The sequence below is a fragment of the Pseudophryne corroboree genome, chromosome 1 (genome assembly GCF_028390025.1).
Source record: "Pseudophryne corroboree isolate aPseCor3 chromosome 1, aPseCor3.hap2, whole genome shotgun sequence".
Taxonomy (NCBI): domain Eukaryota; kingdom Metazoa; phylum Chordata; class Amphibia; order Anura; family Myobatrachidae; genus Pseudophryne; species Pseudophryne corroboree.
Window position 1 is genome coordinate 973,688,708 of NC_086444.1, and position 23,472 is coordinate 973,712,179.

The 23,472-nt window shown below is 43.1% G+C and overlaps 2 protein-coding genes across 4 annotated transcripts in view; both read right to left on the reverse strand.

Moving 5' to 3' along the window:
* Positions 1 to 23,472, reverse strand: part of LOC134920292 (uncharacterized) — a 265,262-nt gene that overhangs the window by 239,485 nt on the left and 2,305 nt on the right. For 2 of the 3 annotated variants that reach the window (XM_063920509.1, XM_063920510.1), the window contains exon 2: positions 4,822 to 5,086. In XM_063920509.1, the coding sequence (XP_063776579.1) occupies positions 4,822 to 5,023 (202 nt within the window). In that variant the 5' untranslated portion in view covers positions 5,024 to 5,086. Of the gene's footprint in view, positions 1 to 4,821; positions 5,087 to 15,377; positions 15,522 to 23,472 lie in introns of those variants that run through there. The other variant, XM_063920511.1, reaches the window with a different exon arrangement.
* Positions 20,483 to 21,826, reverse strand: LOC135050273 (paraneoplastic antigen Ma1 homolog). The gene has a single exon (XM_063956628.1). It carries the CDS (start codon positions 21,824 to 21,826, stop codon positions 20,483 to 20,485), a length of 1,344 nt encoding a protein of 447 aa, XP_063812698.1.

The following is a 23,472-nucleotide window of genomic DNA, read 5'->3' on the forward strand; positions in this document are numbered from 1 at the left end:
AACACTGGATGACATGATCCAGAAGTTTGTCGCTAGAGGATACAACTTGGACCAGTTAGTACAACAGAAGAAGGAGGTCTTGTTGATGCCAAAGAGGGATTTATTGTCTACCCACACCAGAACAGAGGAGGCATTAATCCCATTTGTGAGCCGACACAATACAGTTAGTACGATCTTGCCCAGGGCAGTGAGAGTCCTGTGGCCGGTGGTTTCCACCGACGACAGCCTCTGGGGCTTAGCCCATAAACGCCCTCTCATGTGCTTCACACGGGGTAAGAGCATCAGGGACCAAGTGGTCCATGCCGACATTAAGGACTTCCACCCAGAGACCAAAGAATCCATTAGTTTCCTCACATATGATCACCGGCACGTCCTTCAAACACCCTCACTTAGACCGCACGTATAAGATCAATCACGTAATGACGTGTACATCGACACACATAGTGTACATAATCAGTTGCCCCTGCAATTTGCTTTATGTGGGCAAATCGATCAGGTCTCTAAGAGAAAGGATGGCCCTCCACCGGTCGGCCATTAAGCAGGCGACCAGTGGTAAGGGTTCCGATCAACCAGTGGCAAAGCACTTTTTGGAAAAAGGACATTCGTTGAGCGATCTACGACAGATGGTGATTGATCATATCCCCAAGAACCGCAGAGGGGGTAACAGGGATGGTCTCCTGTTGAAGTTAGAAGCTAGATGGATCTATCGGTTGAACACCATTAACCCCCACGGCCTCAACGAAATTATGCCGTGGAACGTTTTCCTTTGAGGGTGTTCCTTCTCTGGACCAGCTGCTCCTTCGCCATGATGGCGTTCATTGACTTTTCCCAGACGGGATGTATTGTATTTCCCTTAATTTTACAGTTCATAACCATTCCATCTATCTTATTTTGCATGAGTCATCTATTTGACACCTCTTGCAATGAGATTTCCTGCCGCCAGAGCAGCGAGGCACCAGTACTCGTAATTAGTTTCCAGCATGGACCATATGTCGTTACACTGATATTATTCATTTTCGTCAAATTCATTTTTATATCACTCCCCATGTTGGCATGTTTTTCTCACTTTAGTTTCCAGGCATTTAATTAATGCTGTGGATTTTTAGTTATAGATTTTTCACTGTCATTATTTTTACCAACACGCATCAGTCATTCTTCGCTGGCACTCATATCTGCCGTATATCATTTTTGACATGGGACGCATGCCTGCGATTTGAGTTTAGCGCACATTATCACTGCAGGATTACACTCATCCTTTTAACAGCACTATTGTTTCATCAAGGGGTCCGTTATATGGAGACACGGCTCCCGCACATTTTTTATTGGTCACATGCTGCTGCTTTCAATATAATCGCCATCAGGCCCATGACTGGCGTGCAGGATTTCCCATTACATGTTTCCCCTGCATGATCCCCCTCTTTTGATCTCTGGGTCTCTCAGCACGGGTGCTTCAGCTATCACACGGTTTTGTTTAATCAACGCCAGCTGACAGGAGCGCCGGGCGTCTTGGTTACCTTGACAACCCGACCTCCCGTCATCAATGACGCGTATGGTGCGCGCCGGACCTGGGCTCAGGGAGCGGAACCCAGGGCGGCGTTTTTCAGGTGGCGGGCTTATCCTGGGTATTTAGGTAAGTTTCCTCTCTTTCACTTCATTGCTGTTTCTCCTTGACAAGGGGTGTGCCAACCCCGAAACGTTGGATATCAGGTGTTATTTTTAATACACTAAGAATTTTGCATTAAGCCTCTGAGTGCTGCAGTCTCTTTTGCTCGTTTTATATATATATATATATATATATATATATATATAAAATTATTCAAAACTCTACACACAATACCCCATAATGATAATGTGAAAAAAAGTTTCACTGTAGGGATGGTATTGGCCTGGTGATGAGCGGTGTCTGGTTTTCCTCCAAACATGACGCCTGGCATTCACGCCAAAGAGTTCAATCTTTATCTCATCAGACCAGATAATTTTGTTTCTCATGGTCCGAGAGTCCTTCAGGTGCATTTTGGCAAACTCAAGGCGGGCTGCCATGTGCTCTTTACTAAGGAGTGGCTTCCGTCTGGCCACTCTACCATACAGGCCTGATTGGTGGATTGCTGCAGAGATGGTTGTCTTTCTGAAAGGTTCTCCTATCTCCACAGAGGAATGCTGTAGCTCTGACAGTGTGACCATCGGGATCTTGGTCACCTCCCTGATTACGGCCCTTCTCCCCCAATCGCTCAGTTTAGACAGCCAACCAGCTCTAGGAAGAGTCCAGGTGGTTCTGAACTTCTTCCATTTATGGATGATAGAGGCCACTGTGCTCATTTGGACCTTCAAAGCAGCAGATATCTTTCTGTACCATTCCCCAGATTTGTGCCTTGAGATAATCCTGTCTCGGAGGTCTACAGACAATTCCTTTGACTTGCTTGGTTTGTGCTCAGACATTGCACTGTCAAGTGTGGGACCTTATATAGACAGGTGTGGCCTTTCCAAATCATGCCCAATCAACTGAATTTACCACAGGTGGACTCCAATTAAGCTAAGCAGCAAACACCTGTCAGTACTCTGAGACCTGGAACTGTAGGCCTCTTGCACTAGCACACAGCAACTAGCAGGGATGCTATTATCATTTCTCCAGCTGCTGACTACACTCCTTGACTTGAGGGTTGGGGTTGGGGGCCACTACAATTTACATCACCTCAGTGCCCACCTCCCACATAATCATATTTCCAAAAAGACTGGGGCAGATGTACCAAGCCTTGGAGATTGATAAAGTTGAGAGAGGCTAACTACAAACCAGTCAGCTCCTGTCATCTTCCCTTAAAGGTTCAACCTGAGGCTGAACAGTGAATTTTGAAATGGTGGCATGGTAAAATAATCTCAGCTCTAATTTTAGATGCTTTTCAACACTATTTAAGAAAATATGTGATAGCAGTTAAAGGGCAGTATTCAAATGATATATCACGCCCAATCTCCTTTCTAAAGTGATCCCCGCTATCGCGCATATCGCGCCCATAGTAATCAGGTTTAGCTGCGTAAAGGGTTAGGGTGCCTTGCTACCCCGGAGGTAGCGAGGTGAAGTGATGATACTATGCCAGTCAGCAGAAACAGAACGGGTTTGAAAGGGGGCGCAAAGAATTGAATATCACACAAAGTGTCCTAATAATGTACTAAAAATAATTAAAAGCATTTAAAAAAAAATGGCCCTGTGCCCCCCACCTCATGTCACAAATATGCTGGGAGAAGTAGTTCTCACAGTTGCTGCCTACGGGGGATAACACACTCATGCACACAGACACTCACACAACTTTCACGGGTTGTTATTGGGCGATCGGCCGGTTGGGAGACTGCCAGTTAACATACCAATGCCGGGATCCTGTCTGTCAGATGGCCGGCGGGGGCGAGTGCAACGAAGCCCTTGCGGGTTTCGCTGCACTCGCCACGCAGTGGGCTTGGTGCGCTCCCCACACAGTGGGCTTGGTGGCTCGTAGCAGGTTCTATTCCCACTCTATGGGTGTCGTGGACACCCACAAGTCAGAATAATCCCTGTTGGTCTGCATGCCGACCGGCGCATCCAGTGAGTGTTTGGGATGCCATCACCAGTATTGTGACCGGCGTTCTCCTGACTTCCGGTCACATAACCGCATCCCACTCTCACAATCTCACTGCTACTGCAGGAGTCCAAATCCTCACACTTGAGGAGAGGACACCACTTTGGAAGGTAATTACTGACCAATTAAGCTAACTGGAAACTTCCAATTGCTTAATTAGTCCTCAGCGGGGGCGCAATAGCAAGTGCCGGTGATTTCTCCTGAATTTTTTTTTTTTTTAGGAATAATCAGACTTGCTCTGGAGAGGCATGAGAACAGACATGGTGATTTCTATAGAAATCACAGCGTTTCATTTTCAATCCACTAATTGAATAGCAAACCTTAGAGCCATAGGTTTTTGGACTTTTGGACTCCATTCACCAAACTAATTCCCCTCTTAAAGACTGTTAGGCAAGCAGCTGCCATTTTTCTATAGACCAAAATGCACTGAGACCTTTGTACATAGTTCACACACCATGGCTTCTCCATTACAAACAAAATTACTTTTCTTTATAAGGCACCACAAAGTGTATGCAATGCCATACAGGATAAACAATAGTAATGGCATATTGCACATACAGCAGCATAAATAATATCGCAGAAGCTAGCAGGAGTTACAGGTTGGAACTAAATCAGCACTAAAGCTGGGTACACACCTATAGAATCTATGGTCCGATCACTCTACTGTATATTGGGTGAACGGGCCAATGATTGTATAGGTGTGTATGAGGTACCATTGCAGGAGTGTTAACCGATAAACAGTTTATAACACTCCTGCAACGGTCGGGATCGAAAGGTCGCATCTTATGTACTGTTTTATATTTGTTAAGCCGACCTCACGATCCCATACACACTGAGCTATTTCTTGCACAGTGTGTATGGCACTCGCAGGAGGCTGGCAGCAGGTCAAGCAGGGAACACACAGTTCGGCTGATCAGGAGCGTTAACCCGATCAGCAAAGTGATCATAAAAGTGTGTACCCAGCTTTTGTGATCCTGTACCTAATGTATGAGCGAGTCAGAGTTGCTTCAAAGTAGAAAGAGACAAGGGAATGGCGCACTGGTGACATGGAGTGCGCTAGTGAAGAACAAGGGGTATAAGTAGAACCAGTGGCATAACTGTGAATTTTGAAGTGGTGGCTATACCGCTGTATAGTGGTGCACATCAACCACTGTGTGGACCATTATAAAACAAGAATTCATTTAAAGAGGCATATATGGAATGAGAAACGGTATGTTACCTGAAGCTGCAGTGTCACCCCAAAACCCAGACGCACATCCAATTCGTACCGGAGAACGCTTCTGAACAGGAGGTGGGCAGTCCTGTACCATAGAAGCTGCAGAAAGGTGTCGTATAAAGGCACGGCACAGTGTCCTGTGCCCAGCTTCAGGCCCCCATGGTCGGATGCATCTTCTTCCTGCTAGAAATATAGTCCACCCCATCTCTGAGGTTGGGAACTAGATTACTGTACTCCTCAGTGTCCTCTTCAGCTGCCTCTATGGACCCTGCAAAATACATCAGACATCAATTCTTCCAGTCACAGTTCTGACAATTAGTTATTTGCACATTGAAAAAAATATGTGACTTCACTTTACTACTGACTTTTATGTACTAATATTAGAGCCACCTATGGTACAAGCAATCAGTGCTGTAGCTGGACATTTTGGTGCCCTATGCCAGGAAAAAGCATAGGTGATTTCTCCCCACCCACCCACCCACACACACACTTTAAATAAGGTCACACAACCATAGCACCAAATCCAATTACACTACACAGCAGAGCAGCCTTATTCACATTACAGTGTCCAGTAATACCCCTTATTTACATTAGTAGTGACACTTATATTTATGGCTACAGAGATAATAAATACTAGCCCTGTACATGGAAACTTGCAACAGCAGAATAAAAAAAACAAAAAAACAAAACATACTTTAGGATTAATTCAACTCTTTGGTGAAAACTCACTCAATATTTATAGCACATGCTGATAACAGGGGGGGAATACTGGATGCAGGGCAATGCTACTTGTAGTGATGTCTACCATCCAAAGACCTCCCCACATTATTCATAGAAAAAGAGTGTTTTACAAAGAGTTTTGTGAACTCTAATTTCCTGAATGTCCGTAGCTTACTGAAAGCAATCTCACTGCAATGCATCATGGATCCTTTACTGGAATAAAATTCAAATTGCTATAGTAATTTTTATTACAAAGGGGAAAAAACACATCTATAGAACAATGGGGCAGATGTATTAAGCCTGGAGAAGGCATAAAGAAGTGATAAAGCGGTGATAAGTGCAAGGTGATAACGCACCAGCCAATTGGCTCATAACTGTCGATTTACATATTGGAGCTGATTGTCTGGTGCATTATCACCTTGCATTTATCACTTCTTTATGCCTTCTCCAGGTTTAATACATCTGGCCCTTAATTTTTGGTTGTTTTTTTTTTTCTTCACTACAGCAGAATTTGAAACCAGTGCTTTTGATTTAACTAGCATCTGTACCTCTTGCTCATCCAGGACATTCTATGTTTAGAAATGATTGGGAACAAAATGACTTTAGCCATCAGATCATCTAAATATTCATAGCAGAAAGTATTTCAAGAGGTAAATGTACCGATTTATTGGAGGCAATGACCTTTCCAATTGGGTGATAATGTTAGTGAGAATTGCGCTACAAGTGCCTGAAGTATTATTGGCATGTAAAGAGGGGAATGAGGCAACCAGTCAGAGAATGACTATTAGGGTCCTGATTCTGAGTGGGACTCAGCAGTGTCCATGTCTGAAACTTTATACCAATGCTGATACAATACCCTTCCGTGATGTACGGAGTGCTGGTGTTCCAGCAGGTCCCTCCCAAATACTGGTGGTTTAATGTGGATGAGTGGATCCCAAAGAAGTTCTAACATACTGCAACCTAGTGATGACAAAAAAGCAGCACTGCAGGACACAATTAGAGCAAAAGTCAGCAGTATTCTATAGAAGAAGCTCCATGGGGGGAAAGTTCCACAGATACCCTCAGCTTGGAGGGGAAACAGTACCCTGAAGCAGTACTTCTGGAAAATATTTTGTATGGGAGATACTAAATATCTCCCAACCAAGACCTAATGGTGCCAAGGGGGCTAAACCAGACAGATAAATGTCTGTATGAAAAGTGGTAGGTTACATCTCTTTTGAGAGCTATGATTCAGAAATAAAAACTAGTCTTTCTAAATATCCTGCTCTGACACCTATTATATAATTTGTGATATGCTTATATCATAATCAGCCTTTGCGCATCATCATAAAAAGCCATCAAGATGTCAGTCAGCTTTGGTTTAAAAGTAACTGCTTGGTAGGCTGATCACGTGACAGGCTTACATCATAAACAAGCTTTGTAATGTCCGTCAGTTTTAGTGTAAAAGGCATTGCTTGGTAGGCTGATCATATGACAGGGTTACATCATAAAAAGCCATTGTGATGTCAGTCAGCTTTGGTTTAAAAGTCACTGCTTGGTAGGCTGATCACGTGACAGGCTTACATCATAAACAAGCTTTGTAATGTCTGAAAGTTTTAGTGTAAAAGGCATTGCTTGGTGGGCTGATCATATGACAGGGTTACATCATAAAAAGCCATTGTGAGGTCAGTCAGCTTTGTTATAAAAGTCACTGCTTGGTATGCTGATCACGTGACAGGCTTACATCATAAACAAGCTTTGTAATGTCCGTCAGTTTTAGTGTAAAAGGCATTGCTTGGTAGGCTGATCATATGACAGGGTTACATCATAAAAAGCCATTGTGATGTCAGTCAGCTTTGGTTTAAAAGTAACTGCTTGGTAGGCTGATCATATGACAGGCTTACAATTTAAAAAGGCATTGTGAGTTCAGTCAGCTTTGATATAAATGTCACTGCTTGGTATAATATTGTCAGGAGGGATAATTAGCTAAAATCCAGGTACAGTACAGCAATTTTTTTACTACAATGCATCCCTGTGCTACCCTGTGTTAAATCTAGTGCATGGAGGTAATATTTACCAGCAAAAATGTGCTGCAACAACAGATACACACACAACCTAGCAGAAATCAGTTCCTGGTGCCTGTGATAGAGCCTGGTAGGGTAAGCAATTACTCTGTGTTCATTTGTATTGGGTGACCTCATGTTCACATTTTAGAGCATTTATTCAATTTATATTACAGGTTGAGTATCCCATATCCAAATATTCCGAAATACGGAATATTTTGAAATACAGACTTTTTTGAGTGAGAGTGAGATAGTAAAACCTTTGTTTTTTGATGGCTCAATGTACACAAACTTTGTTTAATACACAAAGTTATTAATAATATTGTATTAAATGACCTTCAGGCTGTGTGTATATGGTGTATATGAAACATAAATGAATTGTGTGAATGTACACACACTTTGTTTAATGCACAAAGTTATAAAAAATATTGGCTAAAATTACCTTCAGGCTGTGTGTATAAGGTGTATATGTAACATAAATGCATTCTGTGCTTAGACTTAGGTCCCATCACCATGATATCTCATTATGGGATGCAATTATTCCAAAATACGGAAAAATCCGATATCCAAAATACCTCTGGTCCCAAGCATTTTGGATAAGGGATACTCAACCTGTATATTGTTGTACTTATTGTTTATTTATACTTTTTAGAACTTGTTTTGTGGTAATGGTTATACCTCAATTTACTGCATATCTGAAAAATATCATACAGTAACAAGTGTCACCTTTGAAGTTGGTCACGTGAGCAAATGACTGTAATGTATTGCTTTCTATTACACAGAAATATTATGTACATTTCTGCCATATCTACTTTTCTCTATGACAAGCCCTTTATTTCTAGACACTATGTACTAAACACTTTGTGTAGTCTTTATTTTTTCTGATAAGGATTGAGCAAAGGTTTCACTGACTCACAATATGCAGAACTACTTGTTTTCTAGTTTAGGGAGTGAAGGCAAAAGCTGGCATCAGTTGAACAGATATAAAATTAATGTGAAAGTTCTAGGTTTAATAGGCTTCTGCAACTATTGTAGAAATTACTTGTCTGCCCAAGGCCTAAAGGGCCCTACACACTGGGCAATGTTTTCGACCAACGATATTATCGATGGTTGATTTTTCCTACACAGTGGACGATATTGATGGTCAATTTGGACAATTTAAGAATACATACATCTATATCGTCCAAACTGACTGGCATGGATCAACGATGAACAATTGCGAGCACGCGCATCGTTCAGCGTTGATGCATCATTCATATCTTTCAAGATATCGCCAACTGTGTAGGCCCCTTAACACTTAATGTGCCTCACTTGTCTGATTGCTCTGCCTGATCACCATTTACGCGTTTCTATCCAGTTTGGCTACCCACTTAACAAATTGTAAAAATCTGACCACAGGGCTTTGTGTGGCCAGACCAAGACGGTACATCCTTATATAACACAGGACCTGATCCAGGAGATGGACACCATTTTGATGTACACTGCGAGCATGTTTTGATAGTGTGCATGCTTATTGGTCGCACTGCGCATGTATAGCGATTGGATTGCAGTAAGGGGTTTATTGGAAAAGTGTGTGGCAGGCAGGGAGCATCTGTAGGAGGTAACGGGGAAGTGGTGACTCATCCACAGACGTTCCGCGATCATTTTGGGTGCGAGTCACAGCTTGCGGCTGCGATCCTGTATGCCGTTACAATGGCTGCGGCATCTAACTCCTGACATATATGCTGCAAGACCACATGGTTACTCAGACTGATGCATCCGCTGCCTGTATCTTGGTACACAAGTGGTGGATCAGAGATTCCTCTGACTAGTATGCATCTCAATACAACTTCATACTATCCCTGTAAACTGGGACTGTAATGAATTACACAGGTTCTGAGGCTGGCTGACTTCAAGCCTGCATTTCACCTGGTTTCAATCAGCCACAGAACCTGTGTAATCCATGAGCGTCCAGGTTTAATTACATAACGTTGCTTGAAAAGGAATAATCATATACAGTATGTTGACAATGTACTAAAGTTACATAACATGTTACACAATGCTCAGCTATGCAAAAAATAAGAATTTACTCACCGGTAATTCTATTTCTCGTAGTCCGTAGTGGATGCTGGGAACTCCGTAAGGACCATGGGGAATAGACGGGCTCCGCAGGAGACTGGGCACTCTAAAAGAAAGATTAGGTACTATCTGGTGTGCACTGGCTCCTCCCTCTATGCCCCTCCTCCAAACCTCAGTTAGGGAAACTGTGCCCGGAAGAGCTGACACAACAAGGAAAGGATTTGGAATCCAGGGTAAGACTCATACCAGCCGCACCAATCACACTGTACAACTTGTGATAACCATACCCAGTTAACAGTATGAACAACAACTGAGCCTCATTTAACGGATGGCTCATAACAATAACCCTTTAGTTAAGCAATAACTATATACATGTATTGCAGAGAGTCCGCACTTGGGACGGGCGCCCAGCATCCACTACGGACTACGAGAAATAGAATTACCGGTGAGTAAATTCTTATTTTCTCGGACGTCCTAGTGGATGCTGGGAACTCCGTAAGGACCATGGGGATTATACCAAAGCTCCCAAACGGGCGGGAGAGTGCGGATGACTCTGCAGCACCGCATGAGCAAACTCAAGGTCCTCCTCAGCCAGGGTATCAAACTTGTAGAACTTAGCAAACGTGTTTGACCCCGACCAAGCAGCAGCTCGGCAAAGCTGTAAAGCCGAGACCCCTCGGGCAGCCGCCCAAGAAGAGCCCACCTTCCTTGTGGAATGGGCTTTCACCGATTTTGGATGCGGCAATCCAGCCGCAGAGTGAACCAGCTGAATCGTGCTATAGATCCAGCGAGCAATAGTCTGCTTCGAAGCAGGAGCGCCAACCTTGTTGGCTGCATACAGAATAAACAGCAAGTCAGACTTTCTTGCTCCCACCGTTCTGGAAACATAAATTTTCAAAGCCCGGACTACGTCCAGCAACTTGGAATCCTCCAAGTCCCTAGTAGCCGTAGGCACCACAATAGGCTGGTTCAAATGAAACGATGATACCACCCTAGGGAGAAATTGGGGACGAGTCCTCAATCCCTGTCCATATGGAAGATCAGATAAGGGCTTTTACATGACAAAACCGCCAATTCTGACACACGCCTAGCCGAAGCTAAGGCCAATAGCATGACCACTTTCCACGTGAGATATTTTAGCTCCACGGTCTTAAGTGGCTCAAACCAGTGGGATTTCAGGAAATCCAACACAACGTTAAGATCCCAAGGTGCCACCGGTGGCACAAAAGGAGGCTGAATATGCAGCACCCCCGGAACCACGTCTGAACTTCAGGCAGTGAAGCCAGTTCTTTTTGAGAGAAAATGGATAGGGCCGAAATCTTGACCTTTATGGATCCTAATTTTAGACCCATAGTCACTCCTGACTGTAGGAAGTGCAGGAATCGACCCCGCTGGAATTCCTCTGTAGGGCCTTCCCGGCCTCACACCAAGCAACCTATTTTCGCTATATACAGTGAAAAAGTCTTGCTGTCACGTCTTTCCTAGCCTTTATCAGCGTAGGAATAACTGTATCCGGAATGCCCTTTTCCGCTAGGATCCGGCGTTCAACCGCCATGCCGTCAAATGCAGCCTCGGTAAGTCTTGGAACAGACAGGGCCCCTGTTGCAACATGTCCTGTCTGAGAGGCAGAAGCCCTGAGTCCTCTGAGAGCATTTCTTGCAGCTCCGGGTACCGAGTCCTTCTTGGCCAATTCGGAGCAAAGAATATTGTTCTCACTCCTCCTTTTATTACAATTCTCAGCCCTTGGGTATGAGAGGAAGAGGAGGGAATACATAGACCGACTGGAACACCCACGGTGTTACTAGTGCGACCGCAGCTATCACCTGAGGGTCCCTTGACCCGGCATAAAACCTTTTTTAGCTTTTTATTGAGGTGGGACGCAATCATGTCCACCTGAGGCAGTTCCCATCAATTTGCAAACTGCGTGAAGACTTCCTGATGAAGTCCCCACTTTCCCGGGTGGAGGTCGTGCCTGCTGAGGAAGTCTGCTTCCCAGTTGTCCACACCCGCAATGAACACTGCTGACAGTGCGCTTACTTGATTCTCCGCCCAGCGAAGAATTCTGGTGGCTTCTACCCTCGCCACCCTGCTCCTTGTGCCGCCTTGGCGGTTTACATGAACCCCTGCGGTCTGACTGGATCAGAACCGGTTGGTCGCGAAGCAGGATCTCCGCTTGACTTAGGGCGTTGTATATGGCCCTTAGTTCCAGGATATTAATGTGAAGGCAAGTCTGTTGACTTGACCACAGACCTTGGAACTTTCTTCCCTGTGTAACTGCCCCCCACCCTCGGAGGCTTGCATCCGTGGTCACCAGGATCCAGTCCTGAATGCCGAATCTGCGGCCCTCGAGAAGGTGAGCACTCTGCAGCCACCACAGGAGAGACACCCTGGCCCTGGGGGATAGGGTGATTAACCGATGCCTCTGAAGAGGTGATCCGGACCACTTGTCCAGTAAGTCCCATTGGAAGGTCCTCGCATGGAACTTGCCTAAGGGGATGGCCTCGTATGATGCCACCATCCTTCCCAGGACTCGAGTGCAGTGATGCACTGACACCTGTTTTGGTTTTAATAGATTCCTGACCAGTGTCATGAGCTCCTGAGCTCTCTCTATCGGGAGATAAACCCTTTTCTGGTCTGTGTCTAGGATCGTGACTAGGAGAGGCATATGAGCTGTAGGAAACAACTGCGACTTTGGAATATATAGAATCCAGCCGTGTTGCCGTTACAATTCCAGAGAAAGTGATACGCTGTTCAACAACTGCTCTCTTGATCTCGCTTTTATGAGGAGATCGTCCAAGTACGTGATAATAGTGACACCTTGCTTCCGCAGGAGCACAATCATATCCGCCATTACCTTGGTTATGACAATCCCGTACCGCAATTCTGAGGTACGCCTAATGAGGGGGATAAATAGGGACATGAAGGTATGCATCCCTTATGTCCCGATTCACAATAAAGTCTCCCCCTTTTTAGGCTTGCCCTGACCGCTCTTAGCGATTCCATCTTGAACTTGAACCTTCTCAGGTATATGTTCAGGGATTTTTAATTCAATATGGGTCTGACCGAACCGTCTGGTTTCGGGATTACAACATGGTCGAATAATAACACCCTCTTGTTGAAGGAGGGGACCCTTGACCACCACCTGTTAAAGATACAATTTGTGAATTGCAATTAACACTGGTTCCCTCTCTTGGGGGGAAGCCCGCAGGGCCGTCGGTGAGGGGGCATCTTCTCACAGTCCAGCTTGTATCCCTGAGACACAATATCTATTGCCCAGGGACCTAACAGGGAGTGAACCCACTTGTGGCTGAACTTACGAAGGCGTGTCCCCACCGGGCCTAGCTCCGCCGGTGGTGGATTTTTGTAGAGGCCGGAGAGGACTTCTGTTCCTGGGAACTAGCTGTGTTGTGCAGCTTCTTTTCTCTGACCCCGCCTCTGACAAGAAAGTACGCACCTCAGACTTTCTTGTTTCTTTATTCGAAAGGCTGCATTTAATAATGTCGTGCTTTCTTAGGCTGTGCAGGAATATAAGGCAAACTAGCAGAATTACCAGCTATAGCTGTGGAGACCAGGCCCGAGAACCCTTCTCCACACAATCCTCAGCCTTCCATATGCCTCTTAAGTCGGCATCATCTGTCCATTGCATATTCTACAGGACACGTCAAGCAGAGATCGACATAGCTTTGACTCTAGGACCCAGTATACTCATGTCTCTTTGGGCATGCTTTATAACTATATATCTATCACTTAAGACAGCATCTTTAATATATTTACTAGGGTCTCAATCTCTGCTGATAAGGTACCTGTCCACTCTGCCACAGCGCTATAAACCCATGCTGACACAATCGCCGGTCTGGGTAGTATACTAGAATGTGCATGCTATCTGCAGGATCCCTGAGAATAGCAAGTGCTACCATCTGTGCAAACAGGACACCCTAGGGGAAGATTCTTAACATATCCTGGCCCTAGTGGGGAAAGGATACAGCCTGAGAATTCTCTTGTGGGAAGCTGCCGTCTCTTGTCTGGAGATTCCCGCTCTTTTTCCTCATGAGAGGAGGGAAATTTACCTCAGCATTCTTCCCCTTAAACATATGTACTCTCGTGTCAGGGACAGATGAGTCATCAATGATATGCAAATCATCTTTTATTTCAATAATCATATATTGAATACCTTCTAGCCATCTTGGCTGTAACTTTGCATTATCGTAGTCGACAGTGGAGTTAAACTCTGTGTCGATACCAGTGTTTGTTATTTTGGATAGTGAGCATTGTGAGACTCTAAAGGTTTCTGTGACATAGGGACAGACATGGGTAGATTTCCTGTCTGTTCCCTAACCATTTGTGCAATAAATTCACCTTAGCACTTACACATGTAACCCGTTTTATTCTATAAAGGTGAAATATGGTATATCACAATACCAATACAATACGATCCCTCTGTGTAATTATTATGAGGTTAGATAAATTAGTTTAAGTGCCTCCACCCAATTTCATTTTATCTATCTATCTATAAACATATATATATATATATATATATATATATATTTTTTATATATATATATATATATATATATATATATATATATATATATATAGTATTTGAGGTAAGATTGGGAAAACCTCTTAATTGAGTGTACTGGTAATCCTGCAACAATAATAGTTTACCTGTATTCCCTGGATCCCCTTCACTCTTCCGAACTTAAAGGTAAGTGAAACACAATACCACAATACAGGTACATTTTTAACTTCTTTTACTGTGACATAAGGCTCTTCGTTGCATTACATTACACAGTACTGACAATTTCCTTATGACACTACCTAAAAGAAACATTACATTACTTGTATCCTGGCAATAAAATATATTAACCATCTATCTATTATATTATTATTATTAACTAGATATTACACCATTACTTTTGCACTCACTTTGTCGTGACTAATCTATATAACTGTAACGATATCACAAGTACACTAAACACTATGGCTAGTGTTTAAATTATACATCTTCTCCAAATGAAACTAATTCCTATTATATCCATATTATTACTCACGAAAAAATATATATATATAGGTTAAATTTAGAGATATATATATATATATATATATATATATATATGCATATATATATAAACATTCCCCTTATATAGGTGTTGCAAGGCTGAAAATCCTCCACTGAAGATGTAAATCCTTCCGGTAACTAGAAGTGAAAAATAGTAGTTCTCCTGACTACAGGTGTTATTTGGACGATTTAGTTACTTGTATCAAGAACTGTTTCCTCCTATAGATACATAAATATTATTGTATCCAAATGGTATCCACTGTTGAACTCCTGAGGTGACTGAATACTAATAAGAACTGAGAGTTCCAGGTTTATCCACTAGGTGTCACTAGATGTACATTATCCATGTGAATGTCATAGACGTAGTGACATATTATTTAATGTAGTGTAGACCCTATTATTTATCTGTAGGCTGATCTCAAGTATCCATAAACACCCCTTTGCTGCTAATACTCATCAATTATCCTGGTAATTGTGCAGATTCTAGAGTTAAGGCATATAGAATATAACCTCCTCACTATTAATAGTAAGTACCTGAGAAATAATCTCAGCAGCTTATACACCTCCTGTTATATTCGAGGTATCAATAGTATAAGTGGTGTAGGGATCCTGTGCACTGCAGATGTATTAATGTCTATGAGTGCTGAAGTGTAGTGATTGAGTGCAAGTTTGTCACAGACCTCTGATGACTTCTCAATCAGCTCCAGCCAATTGCGCGATGTTGTCCGGTGTAGCCACGCCCACAGCACTCTCATTGGCTGACCTTCAATCATAGGGTTCGTCGGCTAGTAGCGGCAGTTTCATGGCTCTCCCCGAGGTCCTGCTGAAGAGGATACAGCTGGCGCTGGTGAGCCTTTCAGCTGAGGGGATGACCGGCTCTCACTAACATCAAGAACACGCTGGGACGGCTGAGCTGTCTCTTCACTACTCACTTCGTCGCTTCAGCCATTCACCGGAGCCTCGTCTTCGTCACTCCCCCAGCCCGTCACTCTTTTTCAGGGACAGCCTCCTCAGCTGACAGCCCCGTCCTCATAGGCTCAGCCCGCTGCTCCTTTGGCAGTGCACTACCGCCTGCTGATGCCTTCCTCCTCCCATTCCGCACCTGTACCGAGTCTATAGCTCAACTCAGCGGCACAGGAGAGAGGGATCCAGCTTCAGAGGCTGCGCACTCGAAAAAGACCCTGAAACAGCGGAGGGCTCGTCTATTTATAATCCAGGATCTAGTCGCGCGGCCCTGGTCCTTCCCGCCGAGGTCTCGTGAGTCACCTGCATACACATGTGCCAAATTTCATTCCAGGGCACTAGTCCTCCAATCAGGTGATAAGCACCGTTCAATCTACCTCAATGTGACCAATCAGGTGATAAGCACCTTTCAATCCACCTCAATGTGACATGGTTACCTCAGGATTATACAGTATATGGAACAAGCCACACAAGTCTATGTAGTACATTATTGAGTCTACACCTCTATACTACCCCATATACAATCTACAGCTGTATACCTATAATACATACTTAGTCAGCTATACCCAGTTTTAGTTAGTATTATATATATACACATAGATATACACTCGAATACTGAGTTTACCTAACTATACACATAACTACATCAATCAGTTGATCCATATACCAAAGTCCCTAGCCATGAGACATATAAATCACACAGATTTGGTGTGTAACCCTTTAATGTTCATGTTACACTCTCCCCCTGGTGATCTATATAAATATCCATCCCTCTTTTTTTTTTTTTTTAGATCACCAAATATTCTCTTCTTTCAATGGTTTATACTCAAAGTATGGCCAGGTGAGTACTATACTCGGGTGAATTACTTGAGGTAAGTATACAGGATTACCTAATTCAGGATAGGTTAAAATTAATGGAGGCCTTCGCTCTCTGGAAGTCCTGTCCTTACCCCATATCTCCTCCCCTACATCTGGAATTACTGGCTCAATGTAATGGTCACTAATTGGACTACCAATTGGGTAATTAGACTCACATTCAAAGGCAATTTCCCTCTGTAACTCTCCACTATCTTCCTGGCTATCACTGGATGACATCACATACTCCCCTTCTAAGGGACTCTCCTCCTGAACCTGTTGTGGGTTACACTTGGACTGATGGGGGGCATTGCTTGAACTATTTGTATCATAATAAAAATATCCAGCACCGTCATCAGTGTAATTGGTCTCATCATTACTTCCTCCAGGGGTTTCTTGTAATTGATTTTGACTATCTGTATATCGCAATCTTCTACTGTTTCTCCCAGTGGAGCGTCTCAGTGGTGTCGTTTTAACAACCTCAGGGAGACGAAGATTTTGCGATATAGGCAAAAGATGCTGTCGGTGGTATGTGAGAACTGGTCCCTCCCCCGACTCTAGCCTTAGTTTATAAACAGGTAGGTTGGGTAATTGGTCTATTACAACATACGGATCGGGCCTCCACCGATAAGCTAATTTTCTTCGTCTAGGAAGTCCCAGTTGCTGTATTAGCACTCTATCTCCTATGCTTAATACATTTTCTTTTATTCGCAGGTCATATCTGATTTTATTCTGGACCCCTGCTTTTCTGGAAGCTTCCTGAGCTAACTTATGTGCATATCTGAGCTCTTTCCGTAATTTAATTATATACTGAGTATGTGTTTGTCCATCAGCATCCCGGGAGGGAAGTCCTAATGAAACATCTATGGGCAGTCGGGCTTCCCGCCCAAACATCAATTCATATGGGGAGTACCCAGTAGATTAATTCCTAGTGCAATTATAGGCATGCACTAGGTAACATATCCTTCTATTCCACTGAGTGTGGCACATGGGGTCCAAGGTGCCCATCATATCAAGCAAGGTGCGATTAAAACGCTCTGGCTGAGGGTTACCCTGTGGATGGTAAGGAGTAGTCCGGGATTTCTTAATCCCACAGCACAGACAGAGCTCCCGAATAACTTTCCCTTCAAAATACCGCCCCTGATCGGAGTGCAATCGGGCTGGTAAACCATAGTGAACAAAGAACCGTTCCCATAAAGTTTTGGCTACTGTAACTGCTCTTTGATCAGAAGTAACATAAGCCTGGGCATAACGGGTGAAGTGATCCGTTACTACAAGTATGTTACATTCCTTCCCAGGTGATGTTTCCAATGATAAATAATCAATGCATACTAGATCCATGGGACCATGGCTCTGGAGATTAACAAGAGAAGCGGACTTAGTGGGAAGAGTCTTCCTCAAAATACAACTACCACAGGTCTTACAGTAGTTTTCAATATCCTGCTCCATCAAGGGCCAGTAAAACCGGTCAGTTATCAGTCCCTTTGTCTTTTCTACCCCAAGATGGCCATGCTGATCATGTAATGCCTTCAAAATATTTCTCTATAACACTGTGGAGTAACTAATTGTAATTTGAACTTTCCATTGGATTTAACTGATTCACGATACAATATTCCATTCTTCAGAGTCAATTGCTTTACCTGTCGCATCAATAACTTGGATGCATGTGTCAGAGAACTTGCAACACAGTCAGCACGACCAGACTCAAGACAGAGTATGACAACAGAGATATCGGGATCATTTCGTTGATCCATGCAAATTTTTTCTTTACCTATATGTGGTAAGCCCCCTAACTCTAATTGGCTTAACCAACAATAGGCCAAAGGTAACGCCTTGTCAGAGGCTCCAAGGGCACTAATGCATTCCCCACTCTGTGCCATTACACATGGGATGTTAAAGCACAATCCCTTGATGGTTGTTGCAGGAACTTCAATCCACTCAGATCTATCTATTTCACTCTCGATTCTATATAATCTAGACAATGAATCTGCATCTATGTTATTGATGCCTGGGCGATATTTAATCTTGAAATCATAGATAGACAAAGCAGCTAACCACCTGTGCCCTGTGGCATCTAATTTAGCGGTGGTAAGCACATAGGTCAGGGGATTATTGTCAGTGAACACCTCAAAGCTTGCCCCATACAGATACTCATGAAATCTATCAGCCACAGCCCATTTAAGAGCAAGGAATTCCAATTTGTGTACAGGATATCTCCTCTCACTATTGGACAATCCCCGACTGATATAAGATACAGGTTGTAATTTTCCTTCATGAGTTTGGTACAACACTGCCCCTAGACCATCAAAGGATGCGTCCACATGTAATGTATAAGACAGGGTGGGGTCCACATAGGCCAATACAGGAGCATTAGTAAGACTCCATTTTAATTTGAGGAAGGCCTCTTCACACTCATAGGTCCATCTATCCCCAAACTCTTCAGATGGTTTAAAATATCCCTTTTTTTTACCTGATGTGGCAGTTGTGATTTTACCAACAGGCGGATACCCCTTAGTTAAATCAGTGAGTGGGCGACATATTACAGAATAATGGGGAACAAAGCGGCGGTAATACCCACAAAATCCGAGGAAAGAGCTTAATTCCTTTAACTTTGTGGGTCTAGGCCACTCATTCACTGCTTCGACTTTAGCTGGATCGGTAGAAATACCCTGTCGACTCACCACATGTCCCAGATAAGTCACAGAGGGCAGGCAGAACTTACATTTGTCTACAGAAAGTTTGAAGCCTTTCTTCAATAATCTATCCAGCACCTTGAGCAGACGGTGGTTATGTTTCTGCAGAGAGGACCCGAAAACGATAATATCATCAAGGTAAACTAATACCTCACGATAATTCATGTCACCCACAATCTGCTCCATGGTCCTCTGAAAGGTGGCCGGGGCACCCTTGATTCCCTGAGGCATCTTCAAAAATTCAAAGAAACCCAAAGGACAGATAAAAGCAGTCTTCTCTCTATCATGGGAACTCATAGGTATTTGGTAATACCCACTCCGCAGATCCAACACTGTGAACCACTGACTCCCCTGCAAACAGTCCAATGCCTCCTCTATCCTAGGAACCGTGTACTGATCTGGCACAGTGCGTTGGTTAAGTGTGCGATAATCAATGCACATTCGAATTTTGCCATTCTTTTTACGGGCTACTACTATAGGGGATGCATATGGACTTTCAGAGTGTTGAATAACTTCTGTTTCTAAAAGAGTTTGAAGATGCTGCCTAACATCCTCAAAATCTGCAGGAGCAAGTCTGCGGGACCTCTCCCTGAAAGGAGTCTCATTGGTCAGCTTTATACAGTGTTCCACACCTTCTGCTTTTCCCAAATCCCATTCACCAAGAGAGAAGACATGCTTTCGTCCCATTAATTCCTTACATAAAGTAGTTCGTTCTACCAACCCAATGTCACTCCCCTGGAAACACGGAGTTAAATCTTCTATGGACAAACCCCGAGCTAGAGAGGACTCTCTGTGCTCAGACTCCCCTTCCCTGCCTTTCTCATGGCAGGTCGACATAGTAATAGCAGTGACTTCCCTACACATTTTTAAACACCAGTCGCTGAGGACCCTGAATAGGTGAGCATTAGTCCCAATGATCACTGGCATTACAGTTTTATCTCCTGGGGACTCCGGGCACACCAGAGCAATTAAAGGTAATAGCTCCGACACTCCCATAAATCCCTTCGGGAACTCTATGGTAGTTACCACATAACCCAAATAAGGGTATTTCTGTTCACTTAATCCCCATATCACTAGTCCTTCCAGAGGCATAATAGGGACATCAGAGAGATAATGTCTATACCAATGCTCAAATATAATGGACACCTGGGACCCACTGTCCAACAAAACAGGGCATGGATGTCCATTTAATTTAACGACCACACGTGGAGCAGGGCCTATCATACTATCCGGAATAGAACTACTCCACTGGGCACTCCCCATTGAATCTACATCTAATTTCTGGGAGATGGCGAGGGGCCCACCAATCTCCCACCATCGTTTCCCTGATGAATGGAATTATCTGACTGATCATTAGTTCCTACTCCATTCATACCCCAGCCCATAGAACATTCCACTGCTCTATGTCCTAACTGTCCACAGCGGAAACACCCTCTGCCCATAGAATTTCCACCTCTCCTAAAATTTCCCCTACCACTGCTAAACCCCCTAGGGGAATTACTGGAAGTAATGCTGGAGGGTACCACCCTTTGATTTAGAGCAAGAATAAGCTGGTCTATTTTCTTGTTTTGCTCCACTACCAGTGTAACTAATTTGTCTTCCCTTGACCCTTGGGCCTCAGGGGAGGGTACCACCACTTTAACAGCCTTGGCATGAGTCTTTTCCCTATTAGCGATCAAGGCTTCTTCTTGCGTAATTTCCTTAATTAAATCATTAAGGGTGGGACTTCCTAATAATAAAGCTGTACAACGCAACCGCTGCGCTACAGGGTCAGTTGTTAATGCTCCCCTAATTAATTGTTTCAATCGACTGCTATTGACTTCAGCAGGAACTAACCCTCCTTTATCTACAATTTTATGAATTAGTTTATCGAGTCTATACACATACTGTGACAACTTTTCCCCTGTCTCCTGATAGGTATGGTGGAATCTGGCAACCAAATCACCTACATCCTCCAATGTTCCATATGTGTATTCTAAGACCTGGAAGTAGTCAGCCACCGCAGCTTCAGGATTACTTTTCCTAGTAGCCTGAATAATTCCTATAGCGGGTCCCCGTAAACTCTCTACTATCCTTTGTTTCTTTATATGATCGGGGCAATGCCACTCCTCAGACTGCTGTATGGCTGCCTCCCTCCAGGCCTCATAAGGTTCCTCGCCAGTAGGCACAGGAAATATCCCTGAAAAAAGCCTTAATCGCCTATAACTACCCTCATAGTGCCACCGTTCTAATTGATGTACTACTTTATCAGCTATAACCTCTAATTGATTTCCCAATTTTTCTTCAATGCCCTGTGATGGACTACCCTCTCTCATAGCTGCAGAATGATCTCCACTAGCTGGATAAGATACGTCACCCACAATTAATGGTTCAGCCGCCCCTTCACTACAGTCCTTTTCAGGCCATGTAATTTTCCACCTGCGTTCCGGATTAGATCTCACAGCCACCACTTTTGGAAGCAACTCAGATTCTAAGTCATTACTAGTAGTTATTAATACAGCACACATCTCTCCACTTTCCCTGAATTGTTTATCAACAATTCTTGGTTGCTTTACCCCAAAAAGAAATAACATCTCGGTCATAATTGTACCATCAGTGGTGTCTGTGAGATCCCCCATCAATACAAAACTCCTTTCAGGAGTTACTCCCTTCCTTACACACCAATCAAAGGCTTCACTCCTTGTATATTGGGTCATTTTGGCTACTGTGCTTCACTTATCCCTGAGTAGCTTACAAAACGATCTCACGCGGTGCCTCCAAATGTAACCCCTGTTTTATTCTATAAAGGTGAAATATGGTATATCACAATACCAATACAATACGATCCCTCTGTGTAATTATTATGAGGTTAGATAAATTAGTTTAAGTGCCTCCACCCAATTTCATTTTATCTATATATATATATATATATATATATATATATATATATATATATATAGTATTTGAGGTAAGATTGGGAAAACCTCTTAATCGAGTGTACTGGTAATCCTGCAACAATAATAGTTTACCTGTATTCCCTGGATCCCCTTCACTCTTCCGAACTTCAAGGTAAGTGAAACACAATACCACAATACAGGTACATTTTTAACTTCTTTTACTGTGACATAAGGCTCTTCGTTGCATTACATTACACAGTACTGACAATTTCCTTATGACACTACCTAAAAGGAACATTACATTACTTGTATCCTGGCAATAAAATATATTAACCATCTATCTATTATATTATTATTATTAACTAGATATTACACCATTACTTTTGCACTCACTTTGTCGTGACTAATCTATATAACTGTAACGATATCACAAGTACACTAAACACTATGGCTAGTGTTTAAATTATACACCTTCTCCAAATGAAACTAATTCCTATTATATCCATATTATTACTCACGAAAAAATATATATATATATAGGTTAAATTTAGAGATAGATATATATATATATATATATATGCATATATATATATAAACATTCCCCTTATATAGGTGTTGCAAGGCTGAAAATCCTCCACTGAAGATGTAAATCCTTCCGGTAACTAGAAGTGAAAAATAGTAGTTCTCCTGACTACAGGTGTTATTTGGACGATTTAGTTACTTGTATCAAGAACTGTTTCCTCCTATAGATACATAAATATTATTGTATCCAAATGGTATCCACTGTTGAACTCCTGAGGTGACTGAATACTAATAAGAACTGAGAGTTCCAGGTTTATCCACTAGGTGTCACTAGATGTACATTATCCATGTGAATGTCATAGACGTAGTGACATATTATTTAATGTAGTGTAGACCCTATTATTTATCTGTAGGCTGATCTCAAGTATCCATAAACACCCCTTTGCTGCTAATACTCATCAATTATCCTGGTAATTGTGCAGATTCTGGAGTTAAGGCATATAGAATATAACCTCCTCACTATTAATAGTAAGTACCTGAGGAATAATCTAAGCAGCTTATACACCTCCTGTTATATTCGAGGTATCAATAGTATAAGTGGTGTAGGGATCCTGTGCACTGCAGATGTATTAATGTCTATGAGTGCTGTAGTGTAGTGATTGAGTGCAAGTTTGTCACAGACCTCTGATGACTTCTCAATCAGCTCCAGCCAATTGCGCGATGTTGTCCGGTGTAGCCACGCCCACAGCACTCTCATTGGCTGACCTTCAATCATAGGGTTCGTCGGCTAGTAGCAGCAGTTTCATGGCTCTCCCCGAGGTCCTGCTGAAGAGGATACAGCTGGCGCTGGTGAGTCTTTCAGCTGA

Bases quoted from the DNA above. Each gene is read 5' to 3' on its own strand.
- LOC135050273 (XM_063956628.1), bottom strand. From the start codon at position 21,826: ATGGGGGATCTCACAGACACCACTGATGGTACAATTATGACCGAGATG.